The 19,276-nt window shown below is 42.9% G+C and overlaps 1 protein-coding gene across 5 annotated transcripts; it reads right to left on the bottom strand.

Moving 5' to 3' along the window:
* Positions 1-301: 301 nt before the first annotated feature.
* LOC133124603 (solute carrier family 12 member 8-like) lies at positions 302-12,734 on the bottom strand. 5 transcript variants are annotated; one of them, XM_061235940.1, is made up of 14 exons: positions 12,637-12,734; positions 11,337-11,485; positions 10,615-10,761; positions 8,752-8,943; positions 8,104-8,335; positions 7,478-7,591; positions 6,687-6,774; positions 6,114-6,201; positions 5,719-5,865; positions 4,129-4,825; positions 3,736-3,833; positions 3,454-3,571; positions 2,016-2,076; positions 302-578 (listed from the first exon to the last, which is right to left on the bottom strand). In XM_061235940.1, exons 2-14 carry the CDS (start codon positions 11,466-11,468, stop codon positions 413-415), a joined length of 2,280 nt encoding a protein of 759 aa, XP_061091924.1. In that variant the 5' UTR covers positions 11,469-11,485; positions 12,637-12,734; the 3' UTR covers positions 302-412. The 5 variants fall into 5 exon arrangements, with proteins under 5 accessions (XP_061091924.1, XP_061091922.1, XP_061091925.1 ...); XM_061235938.1 differs by lacking the exon at positions 12,637-12,734 and adding an exon at positions 12,136-12,214; XM_061235941.1 differs by lacking the exon at positions 12,637-12,734 and adding an exon at positions 11,986-12,112.
* Positions 12,735-19,276: the final 6,542 nt, after the last annotated feature.

Raw genomic sequence — 19,276 nt, forward strand, 5'->3', positions numbered from 1 at the left:
GATCAGTTCATTTTGAATCCACTTTACTCTCGACGTCAAATTCCTGTCGAAGATGAAGCAGCGTGGAAGAACAGAAAATTCCTATTCACTATTGACAGGTTCTTAGTGAAAAGGACTTTTCATCCAAAAAAATATTGAAAAGATTGAAAAAATATCTAGCAATATCTATCCTGATTATTAAAGGCATTTGAGAATTATAGCGTGTGTGGATTTATAGCATTTTGCTGTAGTGTGTTATAAAATAAAATAAAAGATGCAGCCTATTGAATTCATTGGTTACAGAAATTAAAGTAATCGAAAATATGTTCACATCTTGCCTTCCCCGTCCACGCACAGTACAAAGAACGATGGGGCCGTTTAGCATTTTTCCTAGGACAGCGACGGGCACGGTGGAATTCATAAAAAGTCTCGACTACTGAAGTCTGTTGGAAAGTTCATGGGCACTAATGAAGGATGACTGGTGGTATCGGTCACGTGAGGCAAAGTCTGCATTCTCTTCAGTCAGTTGTCGGGTCTCCATGCCAACAGCCAGAAATGAGGGCGTGAGCACGATCTGATCCTGGAGTGTCGGTTCCTTCCTGAAAATAAAAACGGACATCTGTCACTCTTTTCCAACCACCAAAGAAAAACTTTGAGGGTGGGACTTATGGTTTATATGTATGACCATTGTTGTGTACTGAAAACATTGGCATTTTACAGTTTACTGATTGAAGTTGTTGTTTTGTTATTTGACTGGGTACAGACGACCATTTTGTTGTACACTTTATGAAATGCACAGTGAATATCAAAACACAGACATCTGTCACACGATTTTTGTTGCATGTCCACACTTAAGTGGCACATTTAAGCTACTAACTGGCTAAACTGAACATGGTAAGGCAGTGAATATCAAAACACAGACATCTGTCACTGTTTTCAAACCACCTATGAAAAACTTTGAGGGTGGGACTTACGGTTTGCACATTTGAAAATCCTTGTGCACTGAACGTTCTTAGCATTTTACAGATTTAGTTTTGTGTTTTTTATCATTTTTTATTGGACATACATTGCCAATTTCAGTTACATAATGTTGTACACATTATGTAACTGAAAATCTAACCACCAATGAGGATTGTCACTTGGAGGCTGGGACTGGACTATTGCAATTCTCTGCTGGCTGGCCTTCCAGCATCTGCCATCAGACCCCTCCAACTCATCCAGAATGCTGCAGCCCGTCTGGTATTCACTGTTCCCAGACATTCACGTCACCCCCCCTGCTCAGCAACCTCCACTGGCTGCCTGTTATGGCTCGCATCAAATTTAAAACTTTGGTGCTCGCATACCAGGCAGTTAAAGGATCAGCCCCTGTGTATATTCAATCCCTTATCAAGACCTATACACCAACAAGACCCCTCCGTTCTGCCACTTCGTGCCGTCTGGCGCCTCCCCCTCGCCACACCTGCACTTCACGCTCACGACTGCTGTCTGTCCTGGTCCCACGGTGGTGGAATGACCTCCCGGTGAATGTCAGAACGGCAGAGTCTCTGACCTCCTTCAAGCGCAGACTGAAGACCCATCTCTTCAGGCTACACCTTTCCCTCCCCAACTCACAATCACTGTGATTAGCCTTAGACCGTAATGGCACTTATGTATAGATATCATTACTTGTATAGGTATTGTTGTTTTTATTGGCTGTTGTTGTATTCTAGCTGCCAACAGTGGTATGCTAGTTTGAAAGTTGATTGTACTCTTCAAGGGTTCTGAATTTCTGTATGTTTACACTAGGACTCGGAACTGTACTGTCCTCTCAGGTCTACTTTTGCACTTGTTCTTGTGTTTGATTTGCACTTTGTTGTACGTCGCTCTGGATAAGAGCGTCTGCTAAATGCCACGTAATGTAATGTAATAATGACTGATATATGTATATATCATTCGATTAGCCGGGGCCATTTTGTTCTACGCACGACACTGTGAATTGACTGGAGAAGTCCATTTGCCATTTTGTCAGCCTTGATTCACACAGGCCGTGAACACACCTGCCCACTTTCTTCAGGGAGGACCGTACCCATCTGAAGAAACTGAACCGAGCGGCGGCCCCTTTGAACAAAACAAACAGTGTGTGAGCAAAACAAACAGTGCATTAATAAAACAAACACAAACCGTGAAGATGTTCCCTTTAAAAATGTGCTGTGCTGTGTTGGATGTTTCAAGCACACTGGGTGTTCATTTTGTGCATGCTTGTTCCTTCAAACAACAACAACAACAACAAGAATAATAATAATAATAATAACAATAATAATAATAATAATAATAATAATAATAATAAAGATTTCTCTGGATTAAGTTTGCTAATGCTTAGCACATTTAGTTGAGAATTTAATATTAAATAGGATAGATCTATGCAAAGTCCACAACTTAATATATCTGTTCTTTAGTGGACATCAACCCTGCTAACAAAAAGGATGTTCTGGAAGGATTGAGTAAACTGGTATAGGCCAGGGGGATATATCACAAAACAGGATTCCTGCAGTTTTGGAAGGGTTCCAGGTTTTACTCTGAACCTATCCCTCTAACTCAGTAGTCCTGCTTAGCAATATATAACCAGGCCTGCTCAACAGAGTAGAATTACTTTGTTATCTGAACTGAGTAAAACCTGGACCTTGTCCAAATCTGGAACATGGTGTTTAAAAAAAAAAGAAGAAGAATTGTTTAATAAAAAGTTCTGGGTTTTACTTTGTGCAGTTATCCGGCTAACTCAGTTATCCATCTTTGTGGAACAGGCCCCTGGGGTGACCAGCTCCAGTCCTGGAGGGCCACGGTTTCTTGCGATTTTTGTTGCATGTCCGCACTTTTTAGCTACTAACTGGCTAAACTGAACATGGTACGGCTGTGATAAATGTCTCACATTAAACAGAAAATAATCTTGCTTGTTTTAAAAACGGTTGGGATTTGGGCCGGTTGAATCACAGAGTGAACACAGAAGTGACAGTGATAACTGCACTGCATGGCCCTGTGGTCAGAGCTTAATGCTTCTCAGTGTTGTGTAATCCAAAGATAAGCTCTGTGCGTCCCCCTATACCAGGGATCATCAAATCACGACCCTCAAGAGCTGCCGGCTTTCCACACTCCCTGTACTTGGGAGTCAGGTGCGAAGACAGTCTGGCCAATCGGTAGCACTAACTGTTCAGCTCATTACCAGAGAGACAAGAAAACAAGGGCCGAATTCGGATTCGAGGTCCAGATTTTACGATGGCTGCCCCACACCCTCATCAGGAACCATGCCTGAGAGCTGAGTTTATATTGTTCATGTCATACACAGACTTGCAGAGTAGAGAGTGCATTTCTCTGAAATGAAAATCCATAGTTTCCTTGCTGTAATCGGTACAGTATTTTCATAGTCGGGTCAAATTATTGACAAATTCATCTTTACATAACTTACAAATGAAATGGCAAAATTCCGAAGTCTGTATTCACCTATTGGGAGTCCAGGGCTTGCTTGTCCAATATAGAGGAAGAGGAGAATGGCCATTACAATATTGATGCAGGCATAGACCCACTGAATAATAAACATTATCATTATGGAACAGAATGCCTGAAAAAAAAAAAAAAAAAATGTCAGTAATATATTTATCTATAATAATTTGAATAATTAATTAGAATTAAAGTTTTTAGGCAGTTGGAATACTCACTGAGAAAAAAAAGATAATTTAACTTAAGGGGTATTAATACCTGTCATTTTACTGTTAACCAACTTACGCCAATAAGTGCAATCCAGTGGTTGCAGAATATGGAGTAAATTGACTCGGGCATTAACTGAATTTCTGACCCCTGTGGTTTTGGTTTGGGGGCAGATTCTGTTGAAGAAATGTCATACTTGTATGTGAAGTTTGTCATATATATTACTACAAATACAGCATTTGCTTAAATGACTGTTAAAGAACAGTTAATAGCAACTATTAACTATTAAAACTATTAACCAAAATTTTGTTTGTATAACCAAAGACAGTTAGGCAGGAGAACAAAATGCTACAGGTCATTCCTGAATAGCAGTCAAATGCCGGAATTTACACATTATAAAGTCTAAAGAAAAAGACAGGTGAATAGAACTAGAGCCTTTACAAAATCAACAGGAACAGCACTTGTGCTCACCTGAAGGCTCCAGCACGGACTCTGGTGTATAGTTTAGGTCCGGGGAGGTTGGACTTCCACATGTTGGACTTCCATGTCTTCCACAATTTTGGCCCCGTTGAGAAGCTTTAGACGAAGCCTCTTCCGACAGGCCACCTTCAGGCCGAGCTCCATCGTGGTTACAGATTCCCCCAACGCTCGTCAACGTCCTCCGGCCGCCTAAACTCTCGCCCCGTTCCGCATCCGAGGGCCCATCGGACCAAATCCCGAAGCTGTCCTCCAGCGTTCGCTTTGGCGGGGCCCTCGATCCCCTCCTCGCCCCCCGCTGGGCGACAGCGGAGGCCTTCCACGTCTCCCCCGTCACGGGGCCTTGCGGCTGAAGTATCCGGTCCAGGTCCCGGGTGAACTCCAGCAGGGTCCCGTTGCGTTGGTTCTTCGCGACCGCGCCGGTTCCGTACCCGGAGTGGTCGACGTCGACGAGCGGCCTACTGGCGCCGTGGGTCGGGGGTTCCTTCGAGGTTGGAGGCCTTTGCTCCCGAGCCTGAAGGTCGTAGGTCATGGTCACGCAGAAGTAGGAGTAGTCGATGATGCTGTAGGTCAGCATGAAGTTGATGGTGACGATGGGGGCCAGGACGTTGACCTGCCCGATGAAGACGAAGGCCATGGTAATCAGGCTGGTGAGACAAATGGCCGCCACGGGAGTCTTATTGGGACCTCTCTGTCAAAACAGAGTTACAACAGGGAGCATTAATTACGTTACACTAGAGGCATTTGACAGACGCTCTTGTCCAGAGCGACGTACAACAAAGTGCATACCCATAACTAGGGACAAGTGCACTGAAAGACCCTAAGGGGATGTACAGTTTCAAGTGCTAAGAATTCAACAATACAATGATAAAGGCCTGGGCCTTGTAGATTCAGCTGACAAAGGATTATATCTATAAAATAGTTTTTATACAACACAACGCAAAAGAATGATATACACTTATGTCGGAACAAGAATAAAACAGCAGTAGTAATAGAACCATTCTTGTGAGCACAGGTCTAGTAATATGGAGACATTACTTTAAAAAAAAGTTTTGTTCAAAGGTCTTCTGCACCTATGGTAGCCGTCTAATGTGTTTCCAGAACATGTCTTACTTTTACTGTGTAGGCCCAATTTCCCCCCGAAAATATTTAAAATCCAGAATAATTTCTGGTCATGAATAATAATTTATAGCTCAAAATGCAATTGCCCAGACCGTATCTGAACATGACTGACAACAGGGTTTCCCAATCCTGAATCTGGTAGGTGTTACAGTTGACTGAAGCCCTCTGGAACAGCAATGGGCAGTCTATCCCAGGATGCATTTGAAAGGTGGGACTGCCAGAAATATGACTTTAAGGTTTAAGATGTGATTGGAATGTTTGTAACTGTACATTGCAGCGCGATTGAAAGCAATGGAATTCCACAATGAGAATTTTAGGTAGAGAAAAAACAAAACAAAACAAAACAAAACAACAACAAAAACAAAAATCAAGAAATACAACCAATTCAAAGGGTTAAAGTAAACTTTGGAGGCCCTGCAAGCCAACGCCAGCTCTTCTCCAGTCAACTGTCCTTCCACTCACCCCATGTGCCAAAATGCCCAGGATGGGGATGACCCGCTCCTGGGCAATGCACTGGAGGATTCTGGGAGCCCCATACAGGCCACCCATGCACGACGCCAGAGAGGAGATGTAGAGACCCAGCAGGAAGAGGAAACCCACCAAGGAGACCTGGAAAACAAAGTGTACGACTCGCGATGACTTCCGCTCACGACATGCTCACCACTTCTCCGTCGACACTTCCAGCTGGTCGGCCGGTGGCCGGTCAAAGCCGGCGGTCGACTGGTGGACTTGCCGACTACGTTAGCGAGAAGTGTCGAAAAACGCAGCTTAAAGCGGAACGATCCAATATTTCAGGGAACACAAGCCGACACGCTAAAGATTTTTATTTTTTTGAACAGATGATGAACGGTGATGACCTTTTCTGCTATTAAGAAATCATATCGCAGAGCCTCCCTGGTGCAGATGGCTCCCAGCAGGAACACAAAGATAAGATACAGGAACCACCTGCAAAGGTAAAAAAAATAAAATAAATAATAATCATCAATCGCAGGGATTATTAAAAATAAGATCATTAGTGGGTGGTCTTGTCACCATGTAATGTGCATGTCAGGGCTGCCCCACCCTTTCCTGGAGGATCCACCGTCCTTTTAGGTTCTCATTTCAACCCGAATTGAACACACCTAATTCCTCCAATTAGCAGATCAACAGTTGTGTTAAGAGGAATAAACATTGATATTGAACTCGTACAGAGTACATATGGTCCCCCCTGTACTCTTAGTTGAAATAATACACGGCAATATGTCCGGTGCTATTTGACAAAGTACATAATCGGAACTTAAGCAACTATCAAATATCACAATCTCTGCATCACACGTGCCTTTTCATTTTGCCTAGAGTAGATATGATCTGCCTACTGCGTAGCAAATTTCACAAGGAATAATGCATTGCATTAATGGAACAAGACTGCATTGTGTGGGAGAGGCACCTACGAGATGCCGAGAGCAGCCAGAGTTCCCAGGGGGACGCTGTGCTCCGGTCTCTGGAGGTCTGAGCTCATGTTGAAGCCTGCCATCACCCCTGCACAGCAGAACCACAAGAAGCATCAATTACATTACATCACATTACATTACATTACATTACATTAATGGCATTTGGCAGATGCTCTTATCCAGAGTGACGTACAGTTGATTAGACTAAGCAGGAGACAATCCTCCCCTGGAGCAATGCAGGGTTAAGGGCCTTGCTCAAGGGCCCCGCTCAAGGGCCCCACGGCTGTGCGCATGTTATTGTGGCTACACCAGGGATCGAACCACCGACCTTATGGGTCCCGGTCATGTACCTTAACCACTACACTACACTACCGTTTTCTTAACCGAAACGGTTAAAGCAGTCGCTGGTCGATCGATTCTTAAGCCAGTACACATGAGCGGAACCAGGAAGCACAAGAGAAACCGTTAAAACCGTTTGTGGTGAAGAATAAAAACGAAACAGTCTAGTAGTATAATGGGGTGAGAACTGAACTTTAAGCCTAAAGGTTGCAGGTGCAATTGCCAGGTAGGACACTGCGGTTGTACCCTTGAGCTAAAGGTACTTAACCTGAATTAGTCCAGTATACGTCCAGCTGTATAAATCAATACCAAATAAAAAAAGTGCTGCGTACATGTAAGTCGCTCTGGCTAAGATGCTAATCAATGGCAGTAATGAAATAAACCATTTAGTTTTGTTTTTTTAAATACAGGATGGATTATCAGCAGATAAAATTTTACCTGCGTGCGGTTACCTGTGGCAGCTGGAAAGAAGACTCCAAACACAGTGAAGAAAGTCTCTCCTGGTGTATAATCCGGCAGCGAGTTATTCTGAAGTAGCTCTTCCGAATACCCAACAAAGCCGTGCTCTGTAGACAGAAACATACGGATCAAAACCGGTCCGGGGGAAAGTAAAGCACACCATTTCAGAAACCGAAGATTTCCTTCACGGGGAGGGTGTGGTGGTATATCCAAATCAAGACCCATAAGAGCACGTGTGAAAACATACTCCATGATCACAATATGATCGCAAAAAATTAAATAGTAAATGGACTGCATTTATATAGCACTTTTATAGCTCCTTTACAATTAATGCACATCATTCGCACACACTCACACAGGCTGCCATGCAGGGCACCGACTAGCTCATTAGGCGCAATTAGGGGTTAGGCGTCTTGCTCAGGGATACTTTGACGCACCCAGGGTTGGCGCCAGAACACTCACCACACACCAGCTGAGGTGGAGAGAAGTAGGGATCGTTTATTGATTTGATTTTTTTTCCCAATGAAATCATGCAATGATTCAGTGGCAGGTGGAAAGAGCCAGGTTGTCAATCACCGGGGAACCCCCCCATACCCCCCACGCAGGTCGTGGACAGTACCTGGGTCCAGGTGGGAGAAGCTGCCCACGATGAAGTCGAGCGTGGACACGGCCAGGACGGCCAGCAGCAGCAGCTGTAGGCGGATGATCCACTTCACCCCGGCCAGGTTGATCCCCAGCAGAGCCAGCAGTACCCCCACAGAGATGGCCCGCACCGACCACGCCCCGCTGAAGCTCAGCACCTGGGAGATCGACTCGGCAAAGCCGGTGATGTACATGGCGCCTGCAACGCACTGAGGGGGGAAGTGCCTCATTATCCCAGCGGCAACGGGACGCACCGATCCTCTCCCTGACCCCAGGACATCAACATAAGCCCTCTACCGTCATACCCCGACGAGGAACCATACCGGCAGTATGATACCCTATTAGCCAATCAGATGGCAGTATGATACCCTATTAGCCAATTAGAAGGCAGTATGATACCCTATTAGCCTATGAGATGGCAGTATGATACCCTATTAGCCTATCGGATGGCAGTATGATACCCTATTAGCCAATCGGATGGCAATATGATACCCTATTAGCCAACCGGAATGGCAGTATGAAACCCTATTAGCCAACCAGATGGCAGTATGAAACCCTATTAGCCAACCAGATGGCAGTATGAAACCCTGTTAGCCAACCAGATGGCAGTATGATACCCCCTTACCTGCCCAAACACGTAGAGGAGACCAACGGTGCCTCCCACCCGGCCGCCCAGGACCGTGGAGATCATGGAGTAGATGCCACCACCGCCAACACTGCACCGTTCGCACACCCCGATCCCCGACATCACCGTCACCAGGGCAACGAGCACCACCAGGGACACCAAGAGCATTCCCAGCAGCACGCCCGTGTTTCCCTGGCAACGCCAAGAGAGAAATGCGAAGCGCTTCATTGGACAAAAGTTTGGAATTTGGAATTAATTCTCTTTTTAGCCTTGTGCTCAGCGACGGCACAATCTGGACTGCATCTCAGTACATTATGTTAAAGGCCCCACATTCTGGAAAATGACATTTCCCTTGCTATGTGGATTATAAAAAGTAGTTGAAGGTGATATAAAGACACTGTGAGAGTATTGAAATACACAGTCCCCAAATGAATCCACACAATCCAGCCAGCCAGCCAATCAGAACAGTGGGTCGTTGCCGTCAATGAGCCTTAAAGACACAGTCACTAAAGCAGCCTGTTCTTGGTGAAGCTCATGAGAGACGCTGGAGAATGGACATGTAAAAACTGGATAGAGATTCTTTTTGGTGCTTAAAACCACACAAACATCTTATGGACATCAGACCTAAAATAAAACACTGGAAAACACAGTATGGGACCTTCAAATAGGAGGGTGATTATTCTCTAGAGCCGGGTTCCTTCTGAAAGGCACAACCCTATGGTTGCATAATTTTCCACGATGTTTTATTTTTGGGGGGATGAGATCGCATGGAAGCACCGGCACAGTAAAATGTTCAACTCCAGCACAGTCTGTACAAGACAAATAGGTACCATATGTAGTCTGTTAGAGTTGATTCAACATTGCACTGTTTTTACGGTTTAGGGTTCTGGCCACTAATATTACACTAAAAATATTTTTTTAATTGTTTTCCAGGCCAATTTTCACATTTTCCATGACTGCTCCATGACATTATATTAGTGGCATTTGGCAAACGCTCTTATCCAGAGCGACGTACAGTTGATTAGACTAAGCAGGAGACAATCCTCCCCTGGAGCAATGCAGGGTTAAGGGCCTTGCTCAAGGGCCCAACGGCTGTGCGGATCTTATTGCGGCTACACCGGGATTAGAACCACCGACCTTGTGGGTCGCAGTCATGTACCTTAACCACTACGCTACAGGCCACCCAAGGACTACTGCAGCAAAAGAAATTCCAGGTTTTCAAGCATGCATCGGAGCCCTGTTTTTTGCTGGCGTTTTGGGGGACAGACTTGTCTGCTTGTTATTGAACCAATGGTCAAATAAGATACTTCTTCTGACAAAGCATGACTTGACATGATGCTGAATAAAACTCATATTGCAGGAGACTAATCTCACAAATGGAAATGTCCAGATACTCTCGAGCAAACTAAATTCCCAGAAGGCCACAGGGTCTCAGGGTTTTTGTAGTTTCCTTTCAATCAGCAGCCAATCACTGTAAGCCCTTGAGAACAAAGTGTACAGATTATTTAGCCAATAAATAACTTAACCACTGGTGCCGAGAGGAACCTCAGAAATGATCAGACATCGTGGCCCTCCAGGACTGGAGTTTGATACCTGGGGCCTGTCCTACAAACCAGGATTATGGAGTTAGCTGGATAACTGCACAAAGCAAAACCCGGAACAGCTTTGTTTACTTCAGCCCATGTCACAGATTTCCGTGGCGTCCATATTTTATTTTATTTTATTTTATTTTATATTGCAGTCGTCCGGCTAACTCGCTAAGCCTGCTTTGTGGAACAAGCCTCTGTGCTCTCGAGAGACCATTGGGCGGGGGTCGTGACAAACGGCAACACAACGGTGAATTTGCATCGACAGGAAACCCACCACGAGCCAGCCAGTCCGCAGAAACAGGACCACGCCAAAAATGTTGATCATGCAGGTGGTGAAGACCCCATCCCAGGTCCCAAAGAGGACAGGTTCCCAAACAAAGAGGTTCACCTTCCACCAGGGGTAGGCCTGGCTCTGGGATCCCTGCAGAGCCACAACAGGCATTTTACCGTCCCGCCCCCGGTATCCATCATTACATTTATTTGGCTGACACTTTTATCCAAAGCGACTTACAGTTGATAAGACGGAACAATGTGGGGTTAAGGGCCTTGCTTAACGGCCCATCAGCTGTGTAGGTCTTGATCGGGGCTTGAAACACCAACCTTCCAAGTCCCCGTCATATACCATAGCCAATAGGCTAACGGTTACCCAATGTACTTTTAGAACACCCCCAAGATGATAAATATTGAATGAAGCCTCCAGGTGTCATAGCAACGAGACCTGGGTCAAATACGCAATTATTTTGGAATCAAATACTTTTCTGTGGTCGATTGATGTTGCCTGGTGCAGTTCGGCTTTGCACTTTCTGAGGGTTTATCAACTATTACAATACACCCGATAAGCTCAGTAAGGCTTAGAAAAGTACTTGAATCCAGAACAATACGTATTTAACCAAGGTCTGATCGCAACTGGTCGACAAAATCGCTATTGGCTTCGGATCCGTAGACTCATTAGTGGCCAGCACTGTTCTAAGACCCGCAGGAGAACAAGAACCTGACCTGCACATCCTCATGGAAAAGCTCCTGAACGCTTCCACTGCGGCTGCCACTGGCCAGGGAAGTCAGAAGGATGACGTTGTTCTCCGGTTCGGTTCGGCCAGACTGCGTCCAGCTGTACGACGGTGCCTCCATAGATTTTGCCGCAGTTGCTGAAATGGATGGCGTCAATCAACGCTTCTCAAACGTCCTGCGTGCCTCAGGGTCTTCCTCTGAATTAATCTACTCTATATAATTCAAATTGTTTTCGGTTTTACAATTAGGCCTACTGTGATTTCTAATTAGCCATGCATGCTATATGCCGTAATGATCGCACTTGCGAATAATTATTTTACTATTCTAAGTGTTCTCGTTGTCAAAACTGTGGTATTGCTACGTCTTGATCAGTTTATCTGATTATTCTACAAGGGTTCGCGTTTTTGTGTGATCACCCAAACATTTCAAACTTTACTTTCCTCTAGGGGTTTCAGCGCACCCTGGTTATGATTTGCACTTTATTGTCCGTCGATCTGGATAAGAGCGTATGCATATGACTGTAATGTAATAACCATTAAATTCAACTATCATAACAAGTCAGAATACAATATCAACCCATGTAAATAAAGCATTCATCAATCACAAATATGTATCAAACGTTTAGGCTACTTCTTACGTCTTATTTTTGTCGTCAATCCGACTTATGTTTGTAACCTCGACAGACAGTAACCATATAGATAGAAAAAAGTGACGTAGACCTATAACATCTGTAGGCTACAGCTCAGTAAGAAAACCGTGGATATTAAATAAAACGGCGAACTCTTACCTTTGCAGGAAAACCAATGAAATACTGCCGGATGTTGGCAGGTGCAACCAATGTGAGGAACTATTACATTAACGGACATACGGCTATATCGGAATGGAAAAAGAAAATAAATAGCTACAGCTCCATGTGACAAAACAGTATTTGTCTTTACATAATTGCCTTTACACTAAGCTTTGTGCTAGTGTTGTAGGTATACATCACACTATTCTCAAGGGCAAGTGGAATTTATTCTTTAAATAAATTGCAGGAAGGCAAGAGAGTAGCAAACGGCGGTCCGGAACGTCATTGAAATACCTTCCCTCGAGCTCTAGCTATTGCTAATGGAATCCTTTGAATGAATAAAACCGTTAATGATTAGACTAGTGAAACAGGCATATTATGTGGGCTTGTGAGAACAATAATCACAATTAAGTACAAATTCGCATACAAATAGGACTTTTTAAAAAGTTTTTAAAGTTTTAATTACTGAAAGGATGGGGGAGACGCATACACGAAGCCTACCTTAACTTAATGAAAATCCATTCTTCTTGGAAATGTAAAGAAAATATATATTTTAAGTAGCTGCGGTTATAGGTCAATACGATGATTACTAAACAGCTTGTAAATTGCATGCAGTTAACTTTGGGCACAAGTTTTTATGCTACGTGTTCCAGTGAAACGTCATTAAGTAAATGTTTGTTTCCACCAATGTCCTTTAAGGTGTGTTTCAAGCGTTTCTGGACCGAACAGCCAAACAGTTTGTTTGTTTTGGCCATTTTCCATACAAATGGGAGTTGTAAGCGATTCGACTGACTTTCCAGGGCACATTTCGGTAGAGTCAAAGTTCCAGCTTGTTCAGTTTAAGTTGTTCTTTTTTAAACTTAGTTTTAACGTAGGCTACTTCCGAATCAGAGCATGCAACATAGCATATCGACAGAGGAACTGAACGAAATCAGAGCGAAGTAGGTTTTTTTTTGGTTTGTTTCCAAGGTAATGTTGGATCAGTTGCAGTCTGCTCAGCTGCAGTTTAAACGCCTAGATGTAGAGCTGCAATAAAACCGGAACAGTGCATCCTTATGTCACGGATTGAGATGGTTGTTCCAGTTGTTATGCAGTTCTAACGGCTGAGCATTCTGCAGCTGACCCCGGAGGTTTCATGGATCCGACAAAACTAAAATTCTAACACGGATAAAGGACGTGTAATGAGTTGTGGTGAGGAGGTGGACATACATATCAGAGCGACACAAACCTTATTGTTATCCAAGGCGTAATATATGAACAACATTTCTAGACTGAAATGAGTTTTTTTATTTATTTTATTTATTACAAATCTTACTTTTGATTGTGGTCCTAGATACACATGTACACATACACATACACATTTTGAACATTATTTGATCTATTTCCGACAATTTACTTCATAAACCACCGTTTACGTTAGACATACCGTTATTCTGTTTCATCACACGCAATGTTATGCGTCTGAATTTTACCTGCCAACGTGAAATAGTAATGTCGTTTTCTCTGAGCAAGCGACGGGCCTACACTACAACCAATGTACTTTTCTTTCGTCACAAACCAGTTAAAGATAACAAAATGTCAGAACCACCCGAATTGTGCGTCTTCGCTAATTACTGATGGGAGTTGTGTTGTGTCCCTCTCTGATTGACGAAGTTGTGACCCCTTAGCGTTGTTACCACTAGAGGGAGTCGAAGAACATCGAATAACCTTGTGTATTTAGACATCATTGTTTATTGCTGTACATAGTGACGTAGGATCAATGTTTATTTTATTTTATTTTATAATCCTGCTTGCGTGTGTGCTCAATTATAATATACGAGTATGATCAGAATTATGAATCTTTCTCACTAATACGACCAGCTACCAACCACGAAAGGTGAAGGTGACAGGAACGTTCATACTGTTTTATAAATTATGGAAGGAGGCACTGTTTACCGGCCAACCTTATATATTTACAAAGGGCAAGCCATCACCCTATAACATATGGAGATCGTGCAACATCCGCTCTATTGATACAGAGCAAACAGACATGTAGAAATACATACTTTCTGTTTTACAGCACTTAAAGGTGGTATGGGTGCTGGTCTTAATCTGAACGTTTCCCCTTTCCTTAAGTGTATCATTCTAGTACTCTGTGGATGTGTATGCAATTGTCTGTGACATCTGACAGTTGAATACATTCAATGTAGTTGTTAAAGGAGAACAAAGGTTACCAGAAAAAAGCCCTGCCACCGCTGGTAAAATCCTAATTTGCCTTTCCCACTTACACTCACAAAGCACTTTATTAGGAACATTTTTAACTTTATTACACCTACTTATTCATGGGGTTTTCTAATTAGCCAATCGTGTGGCAGCAGTGCAATGCATACAATCATGTAGCTACGGGTCAAGTGCTTCAGTTAATGTTCACATCAACCGTCAGGATGGGGAAAAAATGTAATCTAAGTCACTTTGACCGTGGAATGATTATGTAACCCCTATATTAAATATTAAGAATGCAGAAGCCAGCTTATAGTAGAAATTTATTCCAGGGAGGATGTATATACCTACAATTGCACACAGCATACAGTTTTCTTTGCAAATGTGAAAAGGAAACTTACACAATGATACAGCATAAAATAAAAATGATAATAACAAAATCTTATTTTGTTAGACCTAACATAATAAAAAAATTTTTTTGCTGCAGCTTGTTAACAACCTCTGAATGTGTTGATCGGAATTCCCAAAATTAAACTGTCTAGAATCAATCCAAGAGCATGTTTGTTTGTTTGGAGAACCCCCCAAAAAAAAAAAAAAACCCCAAAAAAAAACCGTAGGAGTTAAAGTCAAACGGGTACCCGTGTCTTAAAAATTCCGTTCCAATTCCTACTTGATTCCGTTGACGAAAGGAAGAAAATTGATGAGCGGCAGCGGGGCTCCCTCTAGTGGTGTCCACGGGGCACCTGACGGATGACCCAAGACGAACTCTTCTCAGTCTCCGACACCTAATATGAGAGGCATGCAATTGCAAACTCTGAATTATCGCCAGTGGGTGCAGCGGTTACTACACAGGACTGTACTGCTACTGCCTCAAGTCTGCACACTTACGCTCTGGCGCGCACATGCTCTACCAGTGCATTTATACTGCCCTCCTTACTATTGCCGTAAACTGTGACGCTACCACAGAAAATAGCCTAAAATGCGGCAAAAACTTCTTAAAGGAACGCCATCACTACCTTACCAACTTAGTGTGGGTTACAATTACACGGAATACGAATACGAAAATATGGAATATAAACTGGTACAGCAATACATCTTTTAATTTCGTGCAAAAATACTGAAATATGGGAATAAAAAAAAAAATTCTAATGAAGTCCTCGGTGAATACACATAAATTATGAAAATATAAAATATGGGCGCATCAATACATGTACAGGGTGTTAACTGATTATGTTATCATTATTAGTATGAAATTGAAACATGCTGTAGGGAAAATTCACGGAACAAGAGATCTCCCTCCTTATTATGATTCATTACTTTGCAAGTCAAACTCAGACTCAACCCTAATGAGCAAGCTGGTTCCTCCAAAACTCTTAATGATTAATGCTGAAAGTGTATCAATATATGTAAGTGGCCTGTAATCAATATATCACATGTACGCTGCTTGTTATCAAATAAAATGACTTTTTTTATTAACATTAATTACAGCTGAGCTTATGAAAACGCAAGAAACCACAGTGTCAACTGTCGAAATGAGAGCAAAGAATGCAAAGAATGCACCAGGCTAAAGAACTACATTTTTTACATTACATTACATTATTGGCATTTGGCAGACGCTCTTATCCAGAGCGACGTACAACAAAGTGCATACCCATAACCAGGGATAAGTTCGCTGAAAGACCCTAGATGGAAGTACAATTTCAATTGCTACCCGTACAACAAAGATAAGGACCAGGGTCTTTTTTTTTTTTTTTTTTTTTGAGAACAAAGAAACGAACAAACACAGCAAAAGTGACCACAGTTAACTATCCAAACACTGCTTACCTAGCCAACTAAAAATACCGATACACAAAGCAAGTCACAGAGACAACAATTAAGGTTCACAGGGAGGTAGGGAGGGATGGGGAGAGGTGCTGCTTGAAGAGGTGTGTCTTCAGCTTGCGCTTGAAGGTGGGGAGAGATTCTACAGTTCTGACCTCAACATGGAGTTCGTTCCACCACCGTGCCAGAACAGACAGTAGTCGTGAGCGTGAGGTGGAGGTTCGGAGAGGGGGAGGTGCCAAGCGGCCTGTGGCAGGGGTGTAGGGTCTGATGATTTTTTGTAGATAAGCTGGGGAAGACCCTTTAACTGCTTGGAAGGCTAGCACCAATGTTTTGAATTTGATGCGAGCCATGACAGGCAGCCAGTGGAGGGAAGTAAGCAGGGGGGTGACGTGTGAGTATTTGGGAAGGTTGAAGACCAGACGAGCTGCTGCATTCTGGATGAGTTGGAGGGGTCTGATGGCGGACGCTGGGAGGCCAGCCAAGAGGGAATTGCAGTAGTCCAGGCGGGACAGAACCATCGCTTGGACCAGGAGCTGGGTCGAGTAGGGGGTGAGAAAGGGGCGGATTCTCCGTATGTTGTATAGGAAGAACATTTAGTCACTTAGAGGAGAGTTTTAATCAAATGTTTAGTATGTCTGTATATTTTCAATGATTCACTGCTCATAAGTTTGTGTTAGAAGTGCATAAGTGACCCATGTGTAATCTGAAGTTGAATAAAATTATTTATATGCTGTGGAAAGTACCGAAAGGCACCATGTATTGGAAAGTACAAAATTGCACCATGTTTTGCATAATTCCTATTTTTAATGGTTCCTTTTTGTTAAAAAAAAAAAACAGCTTACAAGCAAGATGTCTTGTATGCCTGTTCAAATGTATTAAAAGCATTTATTTTTTAAGAAGTAAATGGGGTGATTTTCCACCATGGTGTTGGTACCAAGGAGTACTTAATCATTGTAGGGCAGCCAAGTCAGCTGATGTTTTTAGGAATGTTTTAGGAGTTGAGATAAGAACAGTGCATAAAATGGGTATAAAACTGACATTCAAGGTTCGACTCTGCAGAGATTTTTCTGGAGAGCTTGCTGCCGTGGTATCTTTTCCCTCGTGAAGTTATTTTTCAACGAACTGGAGATTGGACTTTGAAGTCTGTTGTTTCCTAGCCACGACAATGCCAAAGCTATTGCCGACCATCTGTCAGGACTAACTATGGTGAAATTATCTCCAATTAGCTTAGTGGCTATCTTGCAAGACATGTCTGGATGAAGTCTGATTCGTGCTTCATGCGACAGCCTTCGTACGGTGGTTCCAGAGATTCCGGTGCTGGCGGGCGGTCCGTACGTCGCCAAAAATGTTAATCTTACAGCGTGCTCGGTATTGATCTGGATTGTCAAACAAAGCCACTTTATTGACTCTGTAGCGTGTGTTGCTGTCCGGAATGCACGGAACGATTGTAACTACGAAGGTAACCACTATACGGAATTCCGGGTAGTACCGTAAGGCCCCTCCATACGGAGGCTGCGGCACGAATCATTAGTCAGGCCTAAATCAGAAACTCACCTTCTCAAAAGCCAGTTAGCCGACATGTCCAGCTTTTAGCATGGTTTGCATTTCATCGCCAGTTAGCACATACCTTTTTTTTCTTCCTCTGTTAATCATTTCAGTGGTTGAAATATGGGAACGATAGGCCTGCACTTGCAGTATTTTAATACGTTTTACGAGGACATAACGGGCACGCGTTCAAAAATATTTTCCCTTATCAGTGTGTGTGGAATGTATAACAGACATAACCGTCTCCCCTTTGCCACATCGTTAGCCAAAGGGCTAAAGCCTTCAGCCGACTGAATGATCTGCAGGAACCAGCAGAATTGTGTCGTCTCACCGGTTTGACATTGCGATGCGTCCTGCCAACCTAACGTATTGATGAGCCACCAAACACAACCTGCGTCTGTGTATTCCTTCTCAGTGTGTCTAAATCTTTCATTTCATAAAATTTTTTTTTTTTTAGCTGTGTAAGCTGCATTTGGAAGTATATATCCTATTGCTTTGCGCTGTATAAAAACAGTTTTCATAAATATTAATCAAATGAATCAAATAGGCCCTCTTGGGTCTTTCAGTGCACCAAATCTGCCAAATGCCAATAATGTAATGTAATATAATTTTTCTATTCTTTCACTGATTGTGTTTTAAGTTTTCTTCATGTATAATAACTGCTTGTTTTTCACCATTTCATTGGGTGAGTTTTTTTTTTTATTAGATGGAAATACATACCCTCTCCAAAAACTTTATAATAAAATTTTTTTCTCATAATTTATTTTCTATTTGTTTTTCTGTTCCATTGCATGACAAGGTCAATTAGCACACTCATATTGTCCATTTCAGTGCGCTACATTAAATTGTATTTTTTTAAACAAAAAAAATGTGTATCAAGGTCATTAAAACATACGGAGCTGGTTAGAAAAGCTACAATTAACCAAGAAACCATTTTACCGCCATGGACATCATTTCCAGGACACATGGAAAATAGGCCAAGTATTTCTACAGTACCACAAATACAAATGCAAATACAAAAAAGTAAATACAAAAACAACAGCACCTAGATTAGACAACAAAAGTGAACAACAAAGTGGCAATAGATCACGGTACTCCCACAGAGGAGTCAAGGTACAGTATGAAGAGATGAGTCTTCACTTGGTACACCCGCAGAGGAGTCAAGGTACAGTGTGAAGAGATGTGTCTTCAGACTGCTGTGGAAAATGGCCAGTGACACTTTGTGAAATGCAGTAAAAATGCCAATATTCAAACATTTATAACATATCAAAGCAAACCATCCTGCTCGGCTGAAAACTGCTGTCTTTGTGCTTTTACCCCGCGGAGCAGACTTCGGTCTTGACTCTTGCGCCGTCATCGACCCCGAGCCTGCCTACCGTCCGCCTGTACTTCTGCCCCGCTGACAGCTTTCCTGATTACTGGACTTTTTGAATGATGTACAGATTAGGAGACTGCCTTCTCCCTCGGTACTGTACTTTGGTTTTGGCTGGATTTCACGTGTATGAACTTTGCTTGTTTTTGATTACGCTCACTGGACATTCCCCGAATAAAGCCCTGACGGGACTTTATTACA

The sequence above is a fragment of the Conger conger genome, chromosome 3 (assembly GCF_963514075.1).
Source record: "Conger conger chromosome 3, fConCon1.1, whole genome shotgun sequence".
Taxonomy (NCBI): Eukaryota; Metazoa; Chordata; class Actinopteri; order Anguilliformes; family Congridae; genus Conger; species Conger conger.

What these genes read in the sequence shown, in the direction of transcription:
- LOC133124603 (XM_061235938.1), bottom strand. Translation starts at nt 12,214, where the DNA reads ATGTCCGTTAATGTAATAGTTCCTCACATTGGTTGCACCTGCCAACAT. An exon ending in CTTCTCCCACCTGGACCCAG is followed by an intron (nt 7,592 to 8,103) that starts GTACTGTCCACG and finishes TTCTGTCTACAG; the next exon opens with AGCACGGCTTTGTTGGGTAT. An exon ending in GTCCGTGCTGGAGCCTTCAG is followed by an intron (nt 3,834 to 4,128) that starts GTGAGCACAAGT and finishes TTTCTTCAACAG; the next exon opens with AATCTGCCCCCAAACCAAAA.